Genomic DNA, 23,372 nt, shown 5'->3' with positions numbered 1-23,372 from the left:
CGACACACGTTGTCCTACGACTCAAGTCGGTAGACGGAAGTCTCGCCCCAAACAACAGTCGCCCCCATTTGTTTCGCGGAACCGCTCGCCCCCCCAGCGGTTCTTGTATTTGTTTTACTCAGGTGTTAAGGTTAGGAATAAGGTTAGGTTTAGGCGTAGTTTTACTGAGGTTACGTTTAGGAATAAGGTTAGATCATTTAGGCATAGTTTTACTGAGGTTACGTTTAGGAATAACAAGGTTAGGCATAGTTTCACTGAGGTTACGTTTAGGAATACCTGGTGGGTGGCGACCGTTCCGAGGTAGCCGGATTTGACCCGGGGCGAGCGTGTTTTGGGGCGAGCGTTCTTGTATTCATTCACACCCTTGTGTTGAAGATCTGTTCCTTTTTGCCAAGCGACACTCACTGTCGTACGACTGAAGTCTACATGGGCGCACCGCACAGCTGAGCTCCAGTGACGAAAGCTGCCCGACAGGTTTGATTCAGGTCTGTGTGTGTGTGTGTGTGTGTGTGTGTGTGGTGTTTGTGTGTGTTTGTGTATATGTGTCGCTGAGGCTGATCAGAGAGGCTTCACTACCCGGAAAAAGAGCACATCGCACCACAGCGAGCGACGGTGTGGCGTGCGTGAGGAAGATGACAGGACCGATTGTTTGTACGAATAAATGACCCGCATTTCACGGAATTACAGAAAGCCACTGATCACCATCCATCCATCCGTCCACTTTTAACACTGAACTCGGTATAATCTTCTCCAAGATGTCAGCATCTGCCATATTCATCCTGGACCTCAAAGGAAAGGTGAGTTTGTTGCGACTTTAAGTTTTCCTGATGACAGGAGGTAAACGGCACCTGCTGCTGCGAAGCCTTCAGGCATTAGAGCAGTGGTTCTCAAACCTTTTCATTTGATGGTCTCCCCTTAACTCTGACAGTATACAAATGGAACCAAATGGACCCGTTATTGGGTTCCATTTGTATACTGTCAGAGTTACAGACTTGTAAGGGTCCATTTAGAACCCAGAGAGTCACTAGAACCCACTTTGAGAACCACTGGATTAGAGCAACGCTAGAAAATATGACATATCGTCAGTGTTGGAAAAAGTGCTCACATGTTTTACTTAAGTAAAAGTATCAAATACTGCTATAGAGATACTACTGTTACAGGTAAAAGTCCGGAATTCAAAATATACTTGAGTAAAAGTACAAAAGTATTGGCATCAAAATGCTCTTAAAGTACCAAAAGTAAAAGTACTCAAAAGTTTACCCCCCAAAAATATTTTGAAAATAGCTGATCTACAAGACCACAATGCGTCGCGACGCATTGTAATCAAATCTACATATCAGATAATCAAAATCTACAAAGCAACTAGTAACTAATGTTTTCAAATAATTGTAGTGGAGTAGAAGTACAGTATTTGCCTCTGAGTACTGCAAATTGGAAATACTCCAGTAAAGTAAACAAAATAGCACCACAGTACTTGAGTAAATGTACGTAGTTACTTTCCACCACTGTCTGTGTGTGTGTGAATGAATGGTACGTATGTGTGCAGTGCACGTGTATAGCCTACGATTGCACTTGTACAATTCGGGTCAGAGATTTCTGTAACCCATATGGAAGAGGAAGAAGAATATGAATGGAAAAATAACTTGCCAAACTCGTTAAACTACCGGTACGCTATATCATGACTGAACAAACTGGGCGGTTGTTCTACCACAGCTGTGTCCTATTCATTTAAAGTTTGTTATACTGTATTGGCATGGTTGCAGCTCCCTTATTTTAATATATTATAAACCAAGCTCTTTAATGTGCTGTGTATAATATAGCCAGGTTTCTCTCTTTCTCTCTTTCTCTTTCTCTGTCTCTGTCTCTCCATGTCTGTCTCTGTCTGTCTGTCTGTCTGTCTGTCTGTCTGTCTGTCTGTCTGTCTGTCTGTCTGTCTCTCTCTCTCACACTCACTCACTCTAATGTGAATGAATGAGTAACACAAATGAAATATAAATAAAGACCCATGTGTTTGAGGATATGGTGCCTGGGGGTGTGGATTAGCCTCCATAGCCTGGATGTCTGTCTGTGCTGATTAAAGGTTCACTACTTTCTTATGTTGTCTACCCCAACTCACTCCTCACTCACTCACTCACTCACATACAGTACATTATCCATACACCACTCCCCCCCCCCAGCTCTCTTGCTCTCCTCCACTCTGCCCTGGGGCAAGCCTGTAGTCATCCACCTAAGCCCTTTGTCTTTGTGCTCAGACCAAAGCAGGCTGAGGTACCTTACCTGCATACCGTGGCAGCACTCACTGGAAATCTGGAAGAGATTTATTTTTTGATTGCCCCTGGCCATTGCACTTTGAAAGCAAAATGACCCACAAATGTTAAAAACTATGGGTGAATAGTCCCTAAATAAGTCTGCATCATTATGCACATACCACATGCATACAGACAAACAGAACAACTCACTACCCTACCCACAAACCACTCCATGTTCATGCACACACTGTGTAGGAAAGAATCAGACCTGTTCCCTCAACCCTCATGATGGCTCCGTTTCATCCCACCAGAGCCCTTGGGCCCCATACAGTGGCTACAGATGCTCTACGGCTGGTCATGTGCAGCCTGACTGAGCCTAATTAGACTCATTTATCTAGAGAAAAGTAATGACATCACTTTCTGCAAGGGTCCCAGTGGTTCGGCTGCTTCCATAATGTCCAATGAATGGATGTTTCTCTGCAAGAGTTTTTGTCAATGTCATATAGCGACATAATGTATTTGCTGGAATTGAACATTTTATCATTGGGAGTCTTGAAGAGACCTCTGTGCTGCATTTTAGATACAAGGCCTTGGCCTGTATAAATGGGGCTATACTGTAGCTCTCTGTTGGCTCTTTATCATGGTCTTTGAATGGATACATTCAAGTGAAATGGAATGAATGTGGAATGACTGATCTCTCCCTCAGTCAGGACTGCACACTTCCCCATTTTTCGCCACAGTCTGAAAACTCACCTCTTCAGACTCTGCCTCACCCCTTGTTGTTTACTTTGCACTCTTTACTTGACCATTGTGTACCGTTTGTAAGTTGCTCTGGATAAGAGCATCTGATAAAATGGCTAAATTGTAAATGCCAGTGGGTGTCATAAACTAGCCTCACGTAGCCAGACTATATCACTGCGTTTTTTTTGGGTGAACTATCCCTTTAAGAGTTGATGCTGGGTCATGCACAGTAGAACGTTGGTGTTAATTGAACTCTGAGAGAGTATAAACATTTTACTGTGTGGTGGTGAACCCCAAATCTTTGTGGGGGGAACCCCAAATATTTGAGGGGGGCATAAGATTAAAAAAAAAAAGGATATGACCACAACAATGCAAATCAGCAGAGATGGTACAACCACATTTCAAATGGACTTGCTAGCTTAGTGATGCACTAGTAGTTGTGCAGGAGATGGATTATTTGCTGAGGCTGCCTGCTCGACATAAGAAAGAGGAGGGTGCCTTACTGCCTTACTGACTTACTGTACCGGTATGATCCATCACATTAGCATTTATAATCATTGTTTGTTACACAATGACACTAATGAAAAGGGAACTAAAACTACACGTTTTAGTTTTAACATTATAGATGTTTGGTAAATATTAGTCCTTGGCTGTATAGAGAATTTTTTTTCCTGTGTGGATGTTTACTTTCCATTCACCTTTAGAGGTCAACTGTGTGATTTTTGCATTTATTTCAATCATTGTAAACACATCCTGATTCACCTGTGTGTAACTTTCTCTTTATTTAAAGGATTTCTAATATTACAGCAAAGCATCATAAATGCAATCTGTGTTGTGAAGAGAATGTCTTTATTTTTGCATTCAGTACATGTACAATAACTACACAGTATATTTTAAATGCTTTCAGCAGCGTTGGGTCCCATGCCAAAAATACCAAATCAATAAACTGTAATCTGCCTCTAAAGTGCTAATATAGTTAGTTGTTGAGTTGAGAAAAACTGAATCAGTGTTTGTAATTTGTTACTAATGACCCCTGAAGGTGAGTCAAACCACCATTAAAACAAAGTGTTTGTTTGTCAGCCAACAAATCGCTTGTGACTCTATACACGGTAGCATTTTATGAAGTTTGCCTTTGAGTAACTGATCTCGATGCATACTGTGTAAATTGTGCATTTTTCATTTGAGATTTGTCCACTCAACTCAATTGAAATAGCGGTAGTTTTGAATCTTTAATATCTCAGAAGAGACAGCCTTGCGAATTCTTTAAAACTCTTTAAAACCTAATGCTGAAATTCGTCTCTGCAACAAAAGAAATTATGAATGTTAATGAGTACTTTGCTTGAGGAGCTATTGCCTGTCATCATAAATGTGTTTAATTATGGCTGTAGAAGGGATAACTAGATTACAGTGTAAGGCAGTTCTTCAACAGACTCATAAGTGGTTGCATTGATATAAAACAAAACACAAAATAATTTCAAATTAGGCCTATTTGCTTGTTTTTGTGTTCAAACTCAGATGAAGTGTTGAGTGTATGAATACACTCACAGGCGCCATACCATGCCCCTCTGTTACATTTTCATGTGTGTTCCTTTTTATTTAATTTGAGAGAGCCAGTGATACCTTTACCAATTATACCAGCAGAGCCCCAGACAGTACTGTAGCTTCCAGTACTTCCTGGTGGAAAATTACATTTCAACCAATAAGGTTGAAAGTTTTAGGCTGTTGGACAGAAAAATTGAGTTCCAGGAAGATATAACAGAATCGCTGAAGTGTGAGGATAATTCCAGCCCCCTCAGTGGTGTGACATTTTTAGATACAAGGCTTCCCATATACCTTCCTTTCTCCAATGACCTTTGATCTTTTCTTGCTGTGATTTTTTTTTTCCCCCCTTCCTTTTTTCTTTTTTCTTTCCCCCCCATCACCGGCTGAGCAGTTGTCTGTTCATATCCCTTTCTCTCCCCAGATTACTTTTCTTTCCTGGTATTTCTTTTTCCTTTTTTTTTCTTTTTCTTATTTCCTCCTGCTTTTGTTGTCTCTGCCCCTGTGTGACCCCTGTGGAACCGAAGCTCCTCGATGAGAAAGGTTGGAAGGTTTGCTTGTGCACAACTGCGCATGTGTGTCTGTGTGTTTGTGATCCCTCGAGCATAAAGACTTTGATCTTTCTTCACTTCTCTGAGTGTGAGGGTTTCGGTATGTGTGTGTGTGTGCGTGTGTGTGTGTGTGCGTGTGTGTGTGTGTGTGTGTGTGTGTGTGTGCGCGCTTCACCAATAGATTGTTTGGTGGGGAAGTGGCTTGGGTTCGGTGTTCCAAATGTGGTTTTACAACACCAAAAGGTATTGCTTTAGATCCAAAAGCTGGACTGTCAGGGAGCTTGCTAAAACTTTGTTCCTGTACATGAGACGCCATTATGTTCCCGGAGTTTCCTCAGCTTCAGAATGAAACCCAATGGCAAGATGGACACACACTCTTTCGGGGTCTGGTCAGGGCTGGCCTGACCTCAATGACCTCTGTGCAAGAGCTGGCATGCCATCTACATGTATATCATCCCTGGATTGGGTGAAGTCTGACTCCGACACAGTAACAGTTTCTGAGGATGTTATAACTCTCAAACTTTTACATATCAAAGACCCCCAAATTAATTTGTATTTGTTCACGGACCCCCATCTGAAAATATTTTGTGCTAGGGACCCCCATAAGACAGGATTTGTGTAAGCTTAAAATTATTCACAATCTTTTAAAGATTTTTTCGAAAATAGTCGATCTAAAAGCTCAACGTGTTGCGATGTGACACGTTGTGAGATTGTCTGTGAGCTTGCCTTGCATGCAGATCGGCTATTTTCAAATAGAAAATAGGGATAAACTTAAGTGGTCAAACTGAGTTTGATGCTATATACTAATTTTGCTGGGGACTCCTTGGAACCCACTCAAGGACCCCTGGAGGTCCCCTGACCCCACTTTGAGAACCACTGATATAACTGATTGTCTGATCTCACTAGGGCTACTGTCACTGACACTGCCTGATGCTGCCTGATACTGAACATCTTTTAGCACCAGACAGTGCATGGAGGTACTGTACTTCGTATAGTTACAACAACAGAGACAACAACACTGGACAGTCCGGTTGATGAGGACATACAGTAGTAGAATAGAATGCTTTTATTGGCAATTTAAAAAATCACAACAATGTCACCATTTAAAAAACGGCAGTGTGGATTATACTCAACAAGCCAAAACTAGTTTCCATTGTGGTCCACTTTAATCATTTTTACAGTTAAAGTCAGGCTACAAGACCTTCCCACTAGACTCAGTCTTTCTCTCGACCCACAGCTTTGCTCCATCTCGTCTGCAGTCTGCACCATTACTGAATCTATCACATATTCTAAATGGCTGCGGCATGTATAGTACAAGGCAATATGCATAGCAAGACATGACAGAATTATTGATTTAATTATTTAAGTGATCTTGCACTTGTAAGTCGCTCGGAAGATCAGAGTTTCTGCAATAATGCATTTATCTCCATCTTCTGTTAAAATCTACAAACACTACTGTGTTTCATCTACCATCTTCAAATGTAATATATCTTCTTTTCCCTCTCTTTTTCCACAAATATAACAGCTAGTAATACGCCAGATGTGGCTGTCGTTTATGAAGACAGTAGAGAGGTCACCATTATGGAAGTAGTTGACTTAAGCATTGCTTTAAATGTACATAGTACCAACCACACATATATGCAGTGTCACAGCTTGGGTTTGTATTTGGAAGCCTGGGTAATGTCCACAGGTTGGTCTGGAGGTGTTAAAGAGCAAGACCACTTTTGGTAGAGGTTTGGGTTGTGTAGTTACCTTGGCATGATGTAACACCAAAGGTGGACAAGAAATCAAAAATAATTGCTCCATTGATTAGAAATTGAGAATTCCAAATATGCTCCTCATTGACATACATTGCATGGTGAAGCAGCTCTCAAAGTCACTCTTTTCGCACGTAAACGAACGCAGACAAAGCTGATTCAGACAATATAAAACATCACCAAACCCATTCTGAATCAGCTTTGTTTGTGTTCGTTTACGTGCGAAAATAGTGACTTTGAGAGCTGTTTTACCGTACAATGTAAGTCATTGAGGAGCATATTTATATTTCTAATCAATGGAGCAATTATTTTTGGAGTTACATCATGCCAAGATAACTACACAACCCAAACCTTACCAAAGTGGTCTTGCCCTTTTAAAATTAAAAGGTGAATGTTGCAGAGTTTGGTTTTGTGAATGCAGGGTGATTGTGAATGTGAATACAATTGGTCAAAATGTCACAGATGGGACGCAGTACATGAATGTATTATCATGTTTTTCCCTTTTATCTTTGCCTTAAAGGTATACTAAACTGTTTAAAGCTGCAATATGTAACTTTCCTCTTCTACCCCGGATTTGAACACGTTTCCTGCGCAAGTGCTGACATTTTTACCTTTGAGCTAATAGAGCCTGCCTGTTTGCTCAGGTCAAAATTCGTGTCAGATCCTGTGTCTAGGTGAGGCATGACCTTTGACACAATCTAAATGTCTCCAATAGAAGAGCAGGGAGACAAAATACAACCACCCCAATTGTATAAGTTATATTGTATTAACATACTCTACCGTACAGCTTGGACAAAATTACATTGTATTCATAAAAAAGTTACATTGTGCCGCTTTAATTTTCTTATTTATATCACTTTTGAGAACTACCTGTATCAGCCAACCAGATTTAAGTGTTTAAGAATATAAAATAACTAATAACATGGAGCTTTAAGGGGTTGTATTTGTATGTTTACCTGTCAAAATGGCTGCTGTGAAAAGGCTCTATTGTGCCAAACCTGAAAACGGTACTGAATAACAAGGCTGTCATCCATGTAGGGAATGTTTTTGGACATACAAGGTTTCACAACAATGACAACATTCTGCATTCAGGTGCTGATTTGCCGTAACTACATGGGGAACATGGACATGAATGAAATTGACCACTTCCTGCCCATCCTGATGAAGAGAGAAGACGAAGCTGAGATGTCGCCACTGGTCACGCATGGCTCCTCCCACTTCCTGTGGATCAAGCACAGTAACCTCTACTGTATCCTATTTTGTTGCTCAATACAGTTGCTACTCCTACGAGCTTGATTGTTCACTACTTACTGTTAAAATTATTTATGGATTTATTGTCTCCGCCAGGCCGAAGGCGTGGCCGAGACTTATGTTTTCACCCCTGTCCGTTCGTGTGTCAGTCCGTCTGTGAGCAGCTAATCTCCGACACCATTGGACTGATGAAACTGACATGAAACTGTGAACGGATACTCCTTGGAGGAGTATCCGTACACAGTAAAAACTAGTAAAGTAAAAACCTCTGCCCCAACATTTTCAACTATTCTTTTTGATATTACTCTGACAGATTTTGTCCATCACATCACACCAAGCAGTACACAATACACATTATCTCTATAGTCATGTGATCAAAACGGATCTGTCCAATTTTTCATATTTCATCCTGATTGGCTAGGATTGGCTTCCAAGGTTTGCTGCCAGTGGCCCATTTTGAACAAAATGCCTCAAATAATGTACGCAGCGTCTGATTGCCATGAAACATTGCTGGCCCACAATAAGCTACCTGCCCTGGCGGAGATCTGTGCTCCGAGGAGCACATTTTTCTAGTCTGCATTTGTTTTTACTGCGTGGCTTTGCAAGAGGCTAGCCGTAGTAGCCGTCTATGATAAGGTCTGTGTACTGTATGTACCTGTCTGTCTGGAGGTAATCTCGCAAACCACTGGACGTTTGGCACAAAACTTTGTGTTCACGCTGCCAGTAGGCCACAGAAGTAGGCTACCTCCAGAATTTTCTTCATATACATTTTATACTTTATATTTAACTTTCATGTTATAATGGAAGTCAGTGGAGCTGTGATCACACTGAAACTTTGCCCAGATTTGGAGTCATACAGTGCGTCATAGATACGTCATTACAGTAGATGACTTATGGCACAGGCTGGTCACATGAAGTCCAATATCCACATTGGCGCCATGCCGTTCTGAGATCCACATAATTTCCTAGTTGAACATAAACAGGATGCATCAGGACGATGAAGGACAATGGACAAGGAAAATGGCTGATGCAAGTGCGAATAACCTATTTATTTTACAGGTTATTCAAATTTGAGCCCACATCATTTGCCTACAGTCTTTCTCTGTGTAAAACTTGAGACGTGCCCATTAGTGATGGTTATGAGTGTGACTGAGTAGAGTACATCTTTGCTGAGTAGAGTACATCTTTGCAGTCGACAGGCTCAGTGCAGTATGAAAGAGACCCTGCAATCCTGCGTGCCGTCTTTGAGTTTTCAGTCTAGTTTCAGTCTATCCTTGGGATGTACTGTTGCACAGCTGCTAACCTCAATTTAATTTCCCAGTGTATCAAGCAACACATCAAGTTGAAATATTTAACAGAGATTTACTATGATGTGGTATGCACTGTACATCCTCTTTTTTTTCTCCAAAGGGAGGTTGGACAGTTAAAGATGTTCCTTAACATTATTAATTCAACACAAGAGTGCATTGGTGAATAAATGGTATTCCCCATGCAGTGTACTAGACCTCCAAGCCACTCTATATTCCCTTAGCTGTGTTCTCAGTTACATGCAAGCGTAATGTGGTGTTTGGGAAACTTTCAGTGTTTTAATTAATCGCAGGGATATCTTGAGGGATACTCAACACTCATCTCCATTGTGTTTAGGTTATCTGATACAGAGACCACTTTGGGTGCTTTTAAAACTGTAACATTTATCACTTGTAGACTTACAGTTGTAGTTCCTAACAGTCCTTTTGCAGTGGTAGCAATGACCAAGAAGAATGCCAACGCTGCACTGGTGTACTCATTTCTCTATAAAATAGTTCAGGTGAGTGTGTAATGCATATTTGATACTTAATTCAAAGTGTGAATCTTGAATCCAGTGCAGTGAGCACAGATATTTCCACACATGATTCGGATTAAGATGCGCGCCTATGTAGCCAATATCCGGGTCTCCAACGCACAGAATGTGCTGCATCTCTGTCATGCTTTAATGGATGGCTTACAAAAGAACCTAACTGGGCGCTCGGGTGGCGCAGTGGTAAAGTACCTGGCTGCCCACCACCACAGAGTCTGGGGGTTTGAATCAACCGTGGTTTTAAAAAACACAATTGGCCCGGGGAGGGTGATAATTGTTTGGGCTGGGGCGGCACCTGTCAGCAGGGTGTTGGGTGGGAGGAGTGGGACGGAGGCACTGCATCCTCCCGGTGGGGGCCCCTCACTGGCAGGTGAGTCAGTAGTATACAACAGCAGTGACAACTGCTGTGGGGAGTAAATAATTGGTATAATGACTAAATTGGGGATAAAAAGGGGTAAAAAAAAAAGAACTGAGAATGAGCATGTGATTATTAAGTTGAACTGTTATGTGATATCACAGATGTCTCTGGGGCTGGAGGAGACATTAGGCTACAGCAGGAAGGCGTGATTCTGACCAGCAGAGTGGATACTGCGAGTGGTCCACCTGTTTTCCACCGTGTCCCCTGACATCATTATATCACATTATTAATGCAGTTCTCATAGATGGTGCTTTCACTTCATGCACGAGCACGAGATCCATTTCCTCAGCAGAAAGTCGGTCATCTCCAACGATTTGCCGAATCCGTCTTTGAATAACAATGCACCATGGTGCAGACACAACTAGCTTCTAAACGGAATGTGAGACATATTTATATAGGGGATATAGTGGATAAATATAACCCCTTTTTTTGCGCTGTGCACCTTGCTTTGCAACCAGAAAACGTGCTGTTTAACGAATACAATTTAAGCTGGACACACCCAAAGCATTTGTGCCCTGCACTACAGATTGTCTAAAGGACAATGTTTAGATGCTAGTGATTTTAAGCTTATTGCTACAACTGCTAAAAAACGTAAGGTAAGAGCATCAGCTTATTTCCTAATGTGCTAAATTCCTAGTGTGTGTGTGTGTGTGTGTGTGTGTGTGTGTGTGTGTGTGTGTGTGTGTGTGTGTGTGTGTGTGTGTGTGTGTGTGTGTGTGTGTGTGTGTGTGTGTGTGTGTGTGTGTGTGTGTGTGTGTGTGTGTGTGTGTGTGTGTGTGTGTGTGTGTGTGTACCTGTAGGTGTTTAAAGAATACTTTAAGGAGTTGGAAGAGGAGAGCATCCGTGACAACTTTGTGACAGTGTACGAGCTGATGGACGAGGTGATGGACTTTGGTTTCCCTCAGACCACGGATAGCAAGATCCTACAGGAGTAAGAACACTGACACTGGTTCTATTACTATTGTGGGTCAAATCCCAATGTTTGAAATGAATGAAGCTGACTCTTTATTTTTACACTGAAGCCCGCGGCATTCAGCTGTTGTGTTTGGTTTCTGTGCCGAGGCACTACAGGAGCTGCTTGTTTTTTCTTGTTTTTCATTCCCCACTCCTTCCAACAACCCCCAAGATTGCATTGGGGATGCAATCTTCCATTATTATCTAGTATTAAGCCATCTAGTATTTTGCAGGTTTTTGGGTTGGTTGGAAAATTTGGGATTCACTTACAGATGCACTTACATAGAAAACCAGCTTCAGTTCCAACACACAGTCTCTTATGATATGGGCCAAATCTTCATGATTTCTTTTTCATGTTGCTGTCCTGGGTTTTTACGTTTGCTTTTTTCCGGCCGGCTCTGTTGATTTAAGTTAATAATGAATTGTACCTTTGTACACAGTGGGCTTTTGCTCATTAGCTAACAAGAGGTGGTTTCACTTTTCTTTTGGCTCCCGGGAGACGGGCCATGTTCTGGGAAAAGGTTCAACATTCACTGAAGTCATTCTTGCTCCTATGGTAACACAATCTTTATTTGTGGCTAATTGCCATGGTGTGTTGTGCTTTTTAAACACATACCATGTTACATAGGATTTAATTTCCATTTTTCATTATCATTAAGATACATAACTAATATTGGAACTGAAGATGTCTACGCTTTACTTGAAGGTGTGTGTGTGTGTGTGTGTGTGTGTGTGTGTGTGTGTGTGTGTGTGTGTGTGTGTGTGTGTGTGTTCGCTCGCTTGCGCCGTGTGTGTGTGTTCACAAGTTTGCGTGCGCTGTGTGTGTATGTGTTCGCTTGCGCGTGGGTGAGTGAATGCATGTGGTTGTTTTGTGTGTGTATATGCATGAGCACTTTGTGCTCTTCTGTGTGTGTGTTTTGTTTATAGTCTAGGGGTCTGAATAGGGCCGATAATTGCCAGGCTCCTATTGACACTCTCACAATGCCACTGTCAGCTGGTCAAGACACTGACGCAGAAAAGCACTGCTCTTCACTGCCAAGGAAACACTCATGCACACAGACAAGACGTATTTTGCTCCAGTCCCCACACACACACATGACTGACACTATCTATTTTGTTGCTTCTTTGATCATCCAAAGTTCTTTTGACGTTGTGTGAAAAACTTCTTGCCTGTTATGCCTCCATCACATTTCTTGTGTGTGTGTGTGTGTGTGTGTGTGTGTGTGTGTGTGGGGGGGGGGGGGTGTTATGAGAGAGCGAGAGAGAGTGGATACGCCTGTATGTAGTTATGCGTCAATGTTTGCAAGTGTGTACAGTATGTGTAGTCATTAATGCAGGTGTATGTGAACGTGTGTGCACGTTTGTTTTGATTGCTGTTGTTATGTTAATCTGTCAATTTGCTTCCAACCCTGCGGATCGTCTCATTAGCATTTCTGAGGAGAATCGGGGCAAAGCGGAACAAAAATCCAAACAACAAAACAACCCCAGCTCACTAGTCGCTGTCTTTCATCTCTCTGACTGCAATCCTAGACTTCTGCTGCATGTCAACAGGCATTCAGGGTTCTCTAGGTGGGAGAAAGAATCAATCAATCCATCAACAACTTGTTCATGGAGAACATGTGTGCATGGTTACCATTGGAGGAAAATATTGCACCTCATCAGGAAACAGCCTTATTTTCTGATTTGACACAGCAAGCATTTCTAAAAGCTCTCTCTCGCTGTGTTTTGAATGGCTTTTCTTTGCACACCATGAGACTTGGTCAGTGTGACGCCTTATTTATACTTAGTCGGGCGCCGGTGTCTTGCAATGAAAATTGCCGATTTACGTGTAGATCACAACGTGTAGCAAAATAAAAGATATAACTGTCAAATATTAGTAATGATGGGGATACATTAGGAATGAAAATGGCAAAATAATGTACAGTCTAGATTCAAGATCCAAGACGGTTTATTTGTCACTCACGCATACAAGTACAAGCAATGAAATGTTGTTGCGGTTTGGCCCGTTCAGTCGGCCCTGGTAAAGACGGTTTACTGCATGCAGCCTATATTTGGTGTTGTGGAAACCCTTACAAAGAACAGACTTTACACAGCAATCCAACATGCTTCATATATCAGAGGATGAAAGTTTTAGAAAGCACTGGATGGCAGCACTCCGGACTGCCTTCTGAGTAAGGTGTGGTTTGACTTTCAACTGCACTTTGAGCGTAGGGGGAATTAGGGCAATCAGCAGCTCTAACACACCTCATTCACCACCAAAACAGAGGAAAACCGTGTTAATTATGCAACCCTGACGTTCATCGAGCATACAAAAAAACAGGCAAAAATCACAAAGACCCACAAGAGAATGATAAAGAGAGCAGGAGGGGGTTCATGTATGAGCAGCCTGGAAATCCTCTCTGCCCCGTTTCATTTTGTATTTCGCCCACTTGCCCTTCTGCAGAACTTTTGGATAAAGAAACTTGGGGATGACGCCTCTATCAAACAAATAAATAAATAGGCCCTCCTAGGAAATAAAATGAAATCAATATACTCATTTAGATGCATACATCTAATGTGTTTATATGTACTTGGGCCTACATAGGCTATATATATAATGAAATCCTTATGAAATTTAATAACATTTCTGCCTCATGAAATCATTTTTAAAAGCTGTTTTAAATTTTCATTTTCAAAGGATGACGGGGGAAGATCAGCTTGAGCTCTTAATTGATCCCTTTGAACTTCAAAGGGGTTGTGCACCGAGTTTATTGATTGGGCCATAAAAGTGTCAAACTTGTTCGGTGCTTGTTAGTGCACTCTCTAATCAATGAATGCATCAAAGACAGCTATCACTTTGATACCTGTCAGAGAGGGGAGGGAGGAGTGTGTGTGTACACACACAGATCGGTGATCTTACCTAGTATGCCTTTAATCTTGATTGTGATATTGACCTTTGACCCTTTAGACCCAAAAGTTAGTCATCTCTTCGGGGCAGCCTACTGATCATTCCCTTCAAGTTTTTATTTGAGTATTGGCACATACAGTGCAATGTAAAGGTTCAACTACATTTTCCTATGCTTGACGTGAGCAGTTTTTGATGAAATATGGGATCCCTGTATCTCCATATTTAGTCTGCTCAGTCTATGGTGGTGGGTACTGCACTGATAATGGGTACAACGGGTACTCTTGACGGTGACAAGTACAACTGGTAATGCATAAACAGGTTGGGCATGCTTTACCAACTTGCATCGTTCCCGATTTACAGCGTTTCCTACTTGCGTGGTCCCCTAGCCGGTGCCCATAGGGCAGTATTAATTAATAACGTGTCACTAATATACGCGTTAATGCATTGTTTATTTAGCCAAGTCTTTGACCTCTCCTATTTTGCTCTGTCCTCCCTTACTGTAGCAGTAAGTGTAGCAAAAATCGCTTCTGTGTCTGAAAGCCAAGACAATGTTTCACTTTACCTTTTGAAAGTACTCCTAATACATATTTTCGGAGGTGGCTATAGTTTGAGGATTTTTCTGGCCAAGGCACAGTACAGTAGGCTCAGGTGCTAACAACATCAGTGGAGTGGGATTTTACCACCAGCTGGGAGAGAAAAATGTATAAAAGCACACTGTGATCTCTTAAAAGCAAACGTACGGCTATGAGAACCCATAGAGGAATCCTATTGAAGAGAAAACAGTAATGATTATTTAAGATTTAATTTAGATAACAATTTAAAATAAATGTAATTTATTTCTAACCAGGAGTAGGTGTTCAGAAAAGAGAAAAAAAAGCCACAGCATAGCCTGTAAATCCTGCAAGGCAAGACACTGCTTCACGGGTACCCATTTCACTGTGATGATGAAGGAATCGAGGGGGAGGGGAGGGGGTAGTCTGGGGGCATCAGATCCGTGTGGAAAGTTAGATCAATCTATCATATCACTCTGGGGAGACACTGCGGGCCTGGGCAAGAGAGGAGAAGATGAGGGGAGGAGAAAGGGGGATAGTGGAGAGGAGTGGAAATTGGGGGCAGGAATGGGTGGAATGAAGGCCAGGAGGTGGAAGGGAAGGGGAGGGGTAGTATTAGTGAAGTGCAATGGGAAGGAGAGCAGTGGATTTGGGGAGAGGGATGGGCGGATTAGTGGCTTGGGGGTACAGTAGGTGTGAAGGGGTGGGTAAAGCCTGATTTATACTTGGTTGCGCACTGGTGGTGCGCACCAATAGATGATCTACAAGCCCACAATGTGTCGTGGTGCGATGCGTTATGGACTTCTCTGCTAGTATAAATCAGGAATAATATTGTAGAAGAAAGATTGGGAGAGGGGTGGATTTTGAGGGGGGAGGTTAGCGTTAGAACTACTGAGAAAGCTCAGGGAGAGAGATCTGTCAAGAGGGGTTTCAAAAGTGAAAATGCTGTGTGTCAGCACTATACCGCCATGTATGAGCACGTGGTACTGTCTTCATGTGTTTTTTAATGATTGAGGAGTTTCTGAGATGGTGTAAGATTATTATTTTATAAACATATAGTAGTTGCCACATTGTATCCTATCCAACCAGTGTAACCATGTGTGCTACATATTACTTCCTTTATATATAATAAATATTCATAACCCATCACAAGATTTTTTTTTTGGATTCTTTTTTGGAACCTCTAGGTTCATTTAAAAAAACATATCCCTTGACAATGTCATTTTATGTATTCATTTATCTGTGCTAACTTGTATCGATTCCCATGGGGAAATATGTTCTCTGACCCATCCTAACCATTGGGTGCAGTGGGCTGCCACCTAGTGGCAAACAGGGAGCAGTTAGGGGTGCAGTCTTGCTCAAGGGCACTTCCGCATGAAGCAAGGAGTGAGCCTGGGTTCGAAACGGGTACCTTCCCGTTCCCAGACGGCCGCTGTACTTCCAGAGAAAGCTCTGATTCTTTGTCGCCCTTAATGTCTCATTAATGTGGTTCTGGGGAAATGGTAACATGAATAATGAGGAAGCCCTGATTCTCTGAGTTCTTCTATTGAAGCTCCAGTGCACAACATGTGAGAGGCACAGGGAAGCTGTTTGTCTATAAACACGCTGGGTCACATGTTGTTGTTACCTAGGTACACTTCTCTCCCCCTGGACTAGTTTGATGACGAGGGCAAACTGGCTTCTCACCTTTCACAATAACAGGCAACCTAACCCTACTGTGTGATGCATGAACAGATAGGTACAGTAGGTAGACATACTGACACAGATGATAGAAGTATTTCAATTAAACAAATGGGCCAATTATTTGAAATGGAATAAACAAGTAACTCAAATAATAACGGAAACCTGAGTAGGTGAATGAAACAAAGCAGCATCTTGTGGAATCGTTCTGGTCCATTCACCCCATCCACTCTTCACTCATGCTAATCATCCATTCTAAGTGATCGCTTTCATCCTATTTTTATTCGAGATAACGGGGTATTTTTCCCTTTCTAATCTCTGGCAGTCACATTGGGTTCGTAACCCCCTCTTGTTCTAATTACAGCCATGAATAACCTGCTCATACCTCCAAAACACATTTTTTAATTGATTCATGCCAGAGCAGCTCCTTTTGTAGCGTCAGTGATGTGTTATAAGACATCTTAAATCTGTCTGGGGTTGATATCACACTGTCTGCTGCAGTCCTTACTTTAAAATGAAATACGTTAACTTGTAGTTAGGAGAAGAAATGCAAATTAGTTATATTTTCATTTGCTCTGAAGACCCAGGGACCCATTAGAAAGTAAAATTCTTAGTGTTAACCCTGAGTGTAAAATTAACAGAGGATTTTACAGTATACTGCTGTTTTTGCAACAGAAAGAGTCCTTCAAACACTGGTAAGCATTAGATGAGAGGACACCTATGCAGATGTTTATCAAACAGCAGGGGTACAAGCTAGCTCCGTGTGGGACCTACAAAACCTATTTTAATACATTTTCCTTCTCTGGGTTTCTGTCATTCTCCCTCTCTGTGTCTCTCTCAGGTACATTACCCAGCAGGGCCACAAATTGGAGGTGGGGGCCCCTCGGCCCCCTGCCACCGTCACTAATGCTGTGTCCTGGCGGTCAGAGGGCATCAAGTACAGAAAGAATGAAGTCTTCATGGATGTCATTGAGTCAGTCAACTTGCTGGTGAGGACTGTATTCATTTCACTTGTCAAATCTTTGTGTGTCTTAAAATGTTTGTCACCAAAACAGATTTTAATATAAAGTATCAAATATATTTCAATAGATAAAAACAAACAGAATCACTTGAATCTTAATGTTCCAGACTGCCAGTGTTGTGGGGTTATCTTGTCATGGCTTTGAGCTGTTCATGGACAGACCTTGCGTTAATGTCCGAATCTGCAACGATATTGCGATTTTATGCACAGTGTGTTCCCTCTAGTGAACGAAATTTGCCTCATATATCGCTTTGATTTGCGTTTGAATGTTAGAAAACAGCTTCTTTCCCTCACACATCGTCTGTGTGAGCCACTATTACATCAACTTGTGGTCATATTTACTAAGCTATTTACTGTGTTTACACAACGTTATTGGGTTGAATAATTTCACTCGGCCTTTGCTGCAGGATGCCATGAAAAATGTATTTAAGTGCTATTGCGATATATTGGTCAAATACAAAATTATAATGAGTCTGAGGGCAAGGATAAGTAGTTTTATTTGAACTCCATTTTCCATCCTACGGTGTGTTTTGCAATGTGATACCACATCAAATCACTTCCTGTAGATGTCACACAGCACAGTACCACCACACTGCCTGTATGAAAGGTGAGATCAGGTCAACTGCACTAACTACGTATTTATTTTTCTTCTATGCTAGATACTAATTGATAAGATAATACTATGCAAAATGCAAAAGCAAAATGTAGCTCATCACCATTAAACAGGAATCATTTGAAAATGTTTTAACTTTTTTGATGTTTCAGCAGATACTGAAATATAAATGGATTTTTTTGGGGGGCAAACGATTAAATACTTTCGGTATTCACAGTAGAGCAGAGCCAGGAGAGAAGGTTGAGATAAGATTCATATTTTGGTCATGAAGGCTCTGTGTTTCCAGGGCAGGGGATTTACCATCCACACCCAGAGCACTTAATCTTTTTTGCCTGGAAGCCAACCTTGAGAAAGATAATCTCACCTCGGGACCCAGTCTAATAAATAGATCTTGCCACACTGTTGCCATGTGAAGACTCAACAGAAGTACATTCATTCATGGCCATTTTGAGTGCTGACTTATTCACATACAGTACAGTACAGTACAGGACTCAAGTGTCAATACAAATCCACTGCCATGAATGTCACACCTTTCAAAATGATCCACTCTTTCAGTTTGGTAGAAGCTGAGTGTAGGGCTCAAAAATCAAAAATGTGTTTACTTACTACATAGACCCCTACGTCTCTATTGTACATTATAAATTCTGCGTTAATAGCCGATCTAACGCTATGTGTTTTACGATTGTAAAACAAAAAGAAATGCTTGCGCACTGTGGGCTCCAGTTGCAAAGACTGGAGCCCACAGTGGGTGAGCATTTATTTTGGTTTAACTTTTGTTTTTGTTTTGCAGTGTCAAACCGAGGCACTCTTGTATCCACTTTGCAGTTATGACATCTAAAATGATTTGCTAAATATATCTTTAACTCACTGAGTGTATTATTTCTGTCTATTTCTGGCCAGTGCAATTTTTGTGTATAGCGTGTGTATTCTCAAATGATGTGGTGATTAACTGTAGTGAGATTGACCAACTTGACAAGGCGGCAGCTGGCCAAACAATCGGCTGAGTGATTCTGACAAGGCTGTGTAATATAGTATGTATTCATAGCTTTGAACCACAAGTTATTCTGTCAACATTGACAATGGCATTCTCTTTTAACCAAGAACTTTTCATACTGTGCATGAAAGTAAACAAACCGTGAATGAAACCCTCCATTTATCATTCGGTGTGGCTGAGGACACTTGTCTATAGCAAATAAAGTTGACCTAGACACTTTAATTATAGATGTGAAGGCAATCATAACCTGCAAATCAAGCGATATAAAATTGAGAAGTCCTTTTCATGTTGTGTTCTTGTACTGTGTGTAATCGTTTAGGTGTTGGTGTGGCTATGGGTGTTGGTGGCTGGGGGCAGTAATTGTTTAACTGGTTCAATAATTTAGACTGCCTGACATTGAAAGAGGGACACTTCCCTCCCTCAGCAACTACTATCTAGGTGGCCTTGGGCAAAGCACAATATGCATTTATGATCGGTTGCAGACATGTTTTCCCTGGTGTGAATGTGTTTTAAGTGTTTGGCAGTGAAGGCAGAAGGCTGATGAAGAGAGCCATGCTTAGCAACATCCCTGGAAATGTAAAAGATGCATATCTTGGGTCATGTACCTTGATTAATAAATGTATGAGTTTAGTGGAAGAATATTCAACTATTTTTGGAACCTCTTAGAACCAGCTTGTAAGAATTGTGACTGAATATAAATGGTCAAAATACTTCCTGTGGGAGCCAAGGTCTCTATTGTGTCCATGGCCTGCCTTGAAGCTAACAGACACAATTTTCCTCCTTCCTTGAATTGAATCTCTGAGGAAATGGTCTCCAATTTCCCATATTGAAACAATCCCCCATTCTTTTTTTAATATTATTTTTCATTGTACTTCCAATGATGTTGTATTCATTGGTGAATGACTGGAAAGCTGGTTGAGAATGGTGAATATAGTATGATATTCATGCACATTTCTATAGATAAAATAAAGACTAGATAGGTGTTTTGTAGTGCCATGGACTGTACTGTAGGTACCGGTAACTAAATAACACCAACATGTTTTCTCGAACCATGCTGCAGTTAGTGTCACCATACACAGCATGTAGGCCAGGAGCTATATTATTGGCTGAACTGAAATATTTCCTTCCTGTGACTTCCTGTCAAGTCTCTGAGGTTAAGTCACTGCTGAGTGCTATATGCTGTTGCTGCAAACAATCACCCTGACAACTAAATGTACTCTTCTCATTGCCAGATGTTGGGAAGTTTAAGTATAATTTACACTTGGTTGCAGGCGGATGTTGTGCATTGAAAATAGCAGATATACAAGCTCACAATGCGTTGCACTGTGACACATTGTGCACTTGTAGATCTGCCATTTTTGGTGCGCGACTGGTGTGCAACCATATATCAATCCTTAAGTCTAGATTTGTACACTGCTTTTGGCACATGTATAATTTTGCATGACTTCTTTCTCGCCAGATCTAGAAAAATGAGACGAGACTCATCTCTGATGTCTTGTGTACTGTATTAAGAAACACTTTAGGCCATATAGTATAACATAACAGGAGAGAGTTTATGAATCTGAAGTCCATTAAAATGGAAAAAAGGCTGACCCTAGAGGCAGGCTCACCAGGCTCCTGGATGAAAGGGAAACAGAAAATCTGACAGTTCTATGCCACAGCCAGCTACAGTAGGTTGCTGCCGTAGCCATTTCCTTATCTCTGACTGGGGAGTTTTTAATCAAGATTTCACAGGTCTTTCCTACCCATGTATGAAGAAGACCGCAACAAATCTGATGTTTACCAGCCTCCCATACTCTGAACCTGTTAGTTGCTTCCTGACTTTCAGTTGGTTGATCTGTCTGCTTATACAGTATGTATTTGTACAATCTGGTAACCCATTCATTGTTTTTGCTGTTAGCAGAATCTGTCTTGAGAGATAAGTATTTGTTCAATACTCTGTTAGTTTGATGACTGCGGATCGACCTGTCTTTTTTGTGAGTCTGTCAATTCCACTGCCTGTCCGTTTGTGTCTGCCTTTCTTTTATTTCTCTGTCCTTGTCTGTTCTTGCTGATTTGTCTGTCTGTCCTTCTGTCAGTGATTTTATTAGTCAGGGACTCTTGTCTGTCTTTTATCCCCTTTGTCCTTGTGTGTTCCCACTTCCCGTCAACCTTTAGTCTATCTCTTTTCTTTTTTACTCTTTTGTTGATGAGCAGTGTATGCTGACATATGAAGCCTTCAGAATAAGTCTCGTCAATCGTCTTATTATCGAAAGACAGTTGGTTGAAGACAAGTGTTGTATTCATAGCTAAGACAGCAGAGCTTTCAGGTTGTGTAAAACATTTGTACACTATATTGTTTGTAGTGACTGTACTGTACTATACTATGAAATATACTGGCATTTCAAAACCTCTTCAATAGACTAACATGCTATTGCTTCTTCAGAAGGATTTGCTATTCTTGTACAGTCACAGATGTGCCCATTTGTTCCCATTGTCCATCTGTAGGTAAGTGCCAGCGGCAGTGTCCTCCGCAGTGAGATTGTGGGCACCATCAAGCTCAAAGTGGTCCTGTCAGGAATGCCAGAACTCCGGCTGGGCCTCAATGACAAAGTACTGTTTGAGATCACAGGCAGTGAGTATCGTTCTCTATATACTGTATAGTCAATCTGTGTAGCATCACTGCTAAGGTGCTGATAACATGAGTAACTCTTAATAGGTAAATGGGGATGATTGCCTTCAGTGAAGATTGGCCAGAGGGGGAAAAATAAAAATTAATAATGTAATTTGTTCCATCATTAAAAGGATCCTCTGGGTATAAATCTCTAAGATTCTCCAGCTACTGCACATCACCTCAAGAGCTCTTAACACACTGACAGCAAGCCTATGTATTAGAGACTTTACTTATTCAGAGATAGGTCATTTAAGGTATGTAAAAGACTAAGTATGCTAATGGCAGCGTGAGACTTTATTTGGAAAATGTGTTTCTACGGCATACTGTGTTGACACTCTTGTTATGTCCGTGATTGGGTCCTAAAACTCTTGAGTGTTTTTTCTTTATCCATTAACACGGGGAAAGCAAGTGTCATTTTAGATTTCTTTGGCTATTCAAAAATAGCATATACAAGCTAATAGCGCAATCTGTTATTTTTGGAAAACAAAATCGTGCAAATGTGTGCAAATGTTTGAAATATATAAAAAATACATCTTGCACAAATGTTCATGATTTTTCAAAAACAATGCAGATCTACAAGCTCGTAGCGCGGCACTCGGTGCCGCGCTATGAGCTTGTATATCTGCTATATTTGAAAAGCCAAAGTATAAGATAATGGTTATATCTAAAATGAAACAGTAAGCCTAGGCCTTTATGCGTGCCTGGATTGAATGGGTTAACTCTGAGAATGTAAAAAACGGACCCAAACCAACACTCCAGATTGTGCCGCAACAACAACACTGTATGCAGGGCGATGTTCTAGACACTCACTGCTTTGAAGATGGTGCTCAAATTATTAATGGTTTTCACCTCATAGTAATCACCCCTTCAATTTCAGCCTGGTCCTCTACCCCAGTGGTTTTCAACCTTTTTCATATCAAGGTCCATTATTTATTAGGCATTTGAGCCAAAGGACCCCCGTTTGATGAGATTTTGACTCTCAGACCCAAGACTTAGAATATTTTGTTATCGTTATAAGATTATAAGATTTTGTCCACAATTCCATGCTGTGTTGGTACCATAGGAGAGATAACAGGCAAACGTTAATCAAAATAACAATTATTTAATTAATTAAATGCAGCTGTTTTACAATAATTTAACTCTTGAGAGCTTAAAATGATTTGGTTTCATTTTACACTCAAGAGTTAAAGATCTATTAGGGTCCATTTGGTTACCAACTCTCCATCATTTAGCTGGGGACCACCTGGAACCCCCTCAAGGACCACTGGTTGAGAACCACTGCTCTACCCTTACTCCTCCCCTGCTCTATAGCTAAATCCTTTACTCCCACAGTACACACCTCGGGTGCATAATGTCCCACAATTCTTCCTTCTCTAACAAAAAGTCCCAAACTGACAATTATCGTAGATGAAAGACCAGTGGGTCCCTGGGACCGCTGCATATGCAGTCCACCACCTGCTGTTTGCAAAATACATGAATAAGAAGTGATGATCACATATACAGTACAAATTAACCACATGAACCATAGCATCTAAATTATATTCTGGGGTGAACATTCAGCAAATATATTTTGCAGATTTTGGAGAAACGAGCTTGTAGGTCTCCTATTTTCAGCAAAAAGATTTGGGAGTGAGGGAAGAAAGTGAGCGGATCTAGTATAGAGCCGTCCGGGACCC

General features: G+C 41.3%; 1 protein-coding gene across 1 annotated transcript in view; it reads left to right on the top strand.

The window, feature by feature from the left end:
* Positions 1–408: 408 nt before the first annotated feature.
* The window catches only part of ap1m3 (adaptor related protein complex 1 subunit mu 3), a 45,138-nt gene continuing 22,174 nt past the window's right edge, over positions 409–23,372 (top strand). The window contains exons 1-6 of the mRNA XM_084067503.1: positions 409–797; positions 7,930–8,086; positions 9,828–9,895; positions 11,144–11,274; positions 17,257–17,404; positions 21,531–21,657. Coding sequence (XP_083923629.1) covers positions 756–797; positions 7,930–8,086; positions 9,828–9,895; positions 11,144–11,274; positions 17,257–17,404; positions 21,531–21,657 — 673 coding nt within the window. The 5' untranslated portion in view covers positions 409–755. The remainder of the gene's footprint in view (positions 798–7,929; positions 8,087–9,827; positions 9,896–11,143; positions 11,275–17,256; positions 17,405–21,530; positions 21,658–23,372) is intronic.

Source organism: Gymnoscopelus microlampas (genome assembly GCF_963454915.1).
Source record: "Gymnoscopelus microlampas genome assembly, chromosome: 9".
Lineage (NCBI taxonomy): Eukaryota > Metazoa > Chordata > Actinopteri > Myctophiformes > Myctophidae > Gymnoscopelus > Gymnoscopelus microlampas.
The sequence above is the reverse complement of the archived record's forward strand: the minus strand, read 5'-3'. Positions and strand labels throughout refer to the sequence as shown.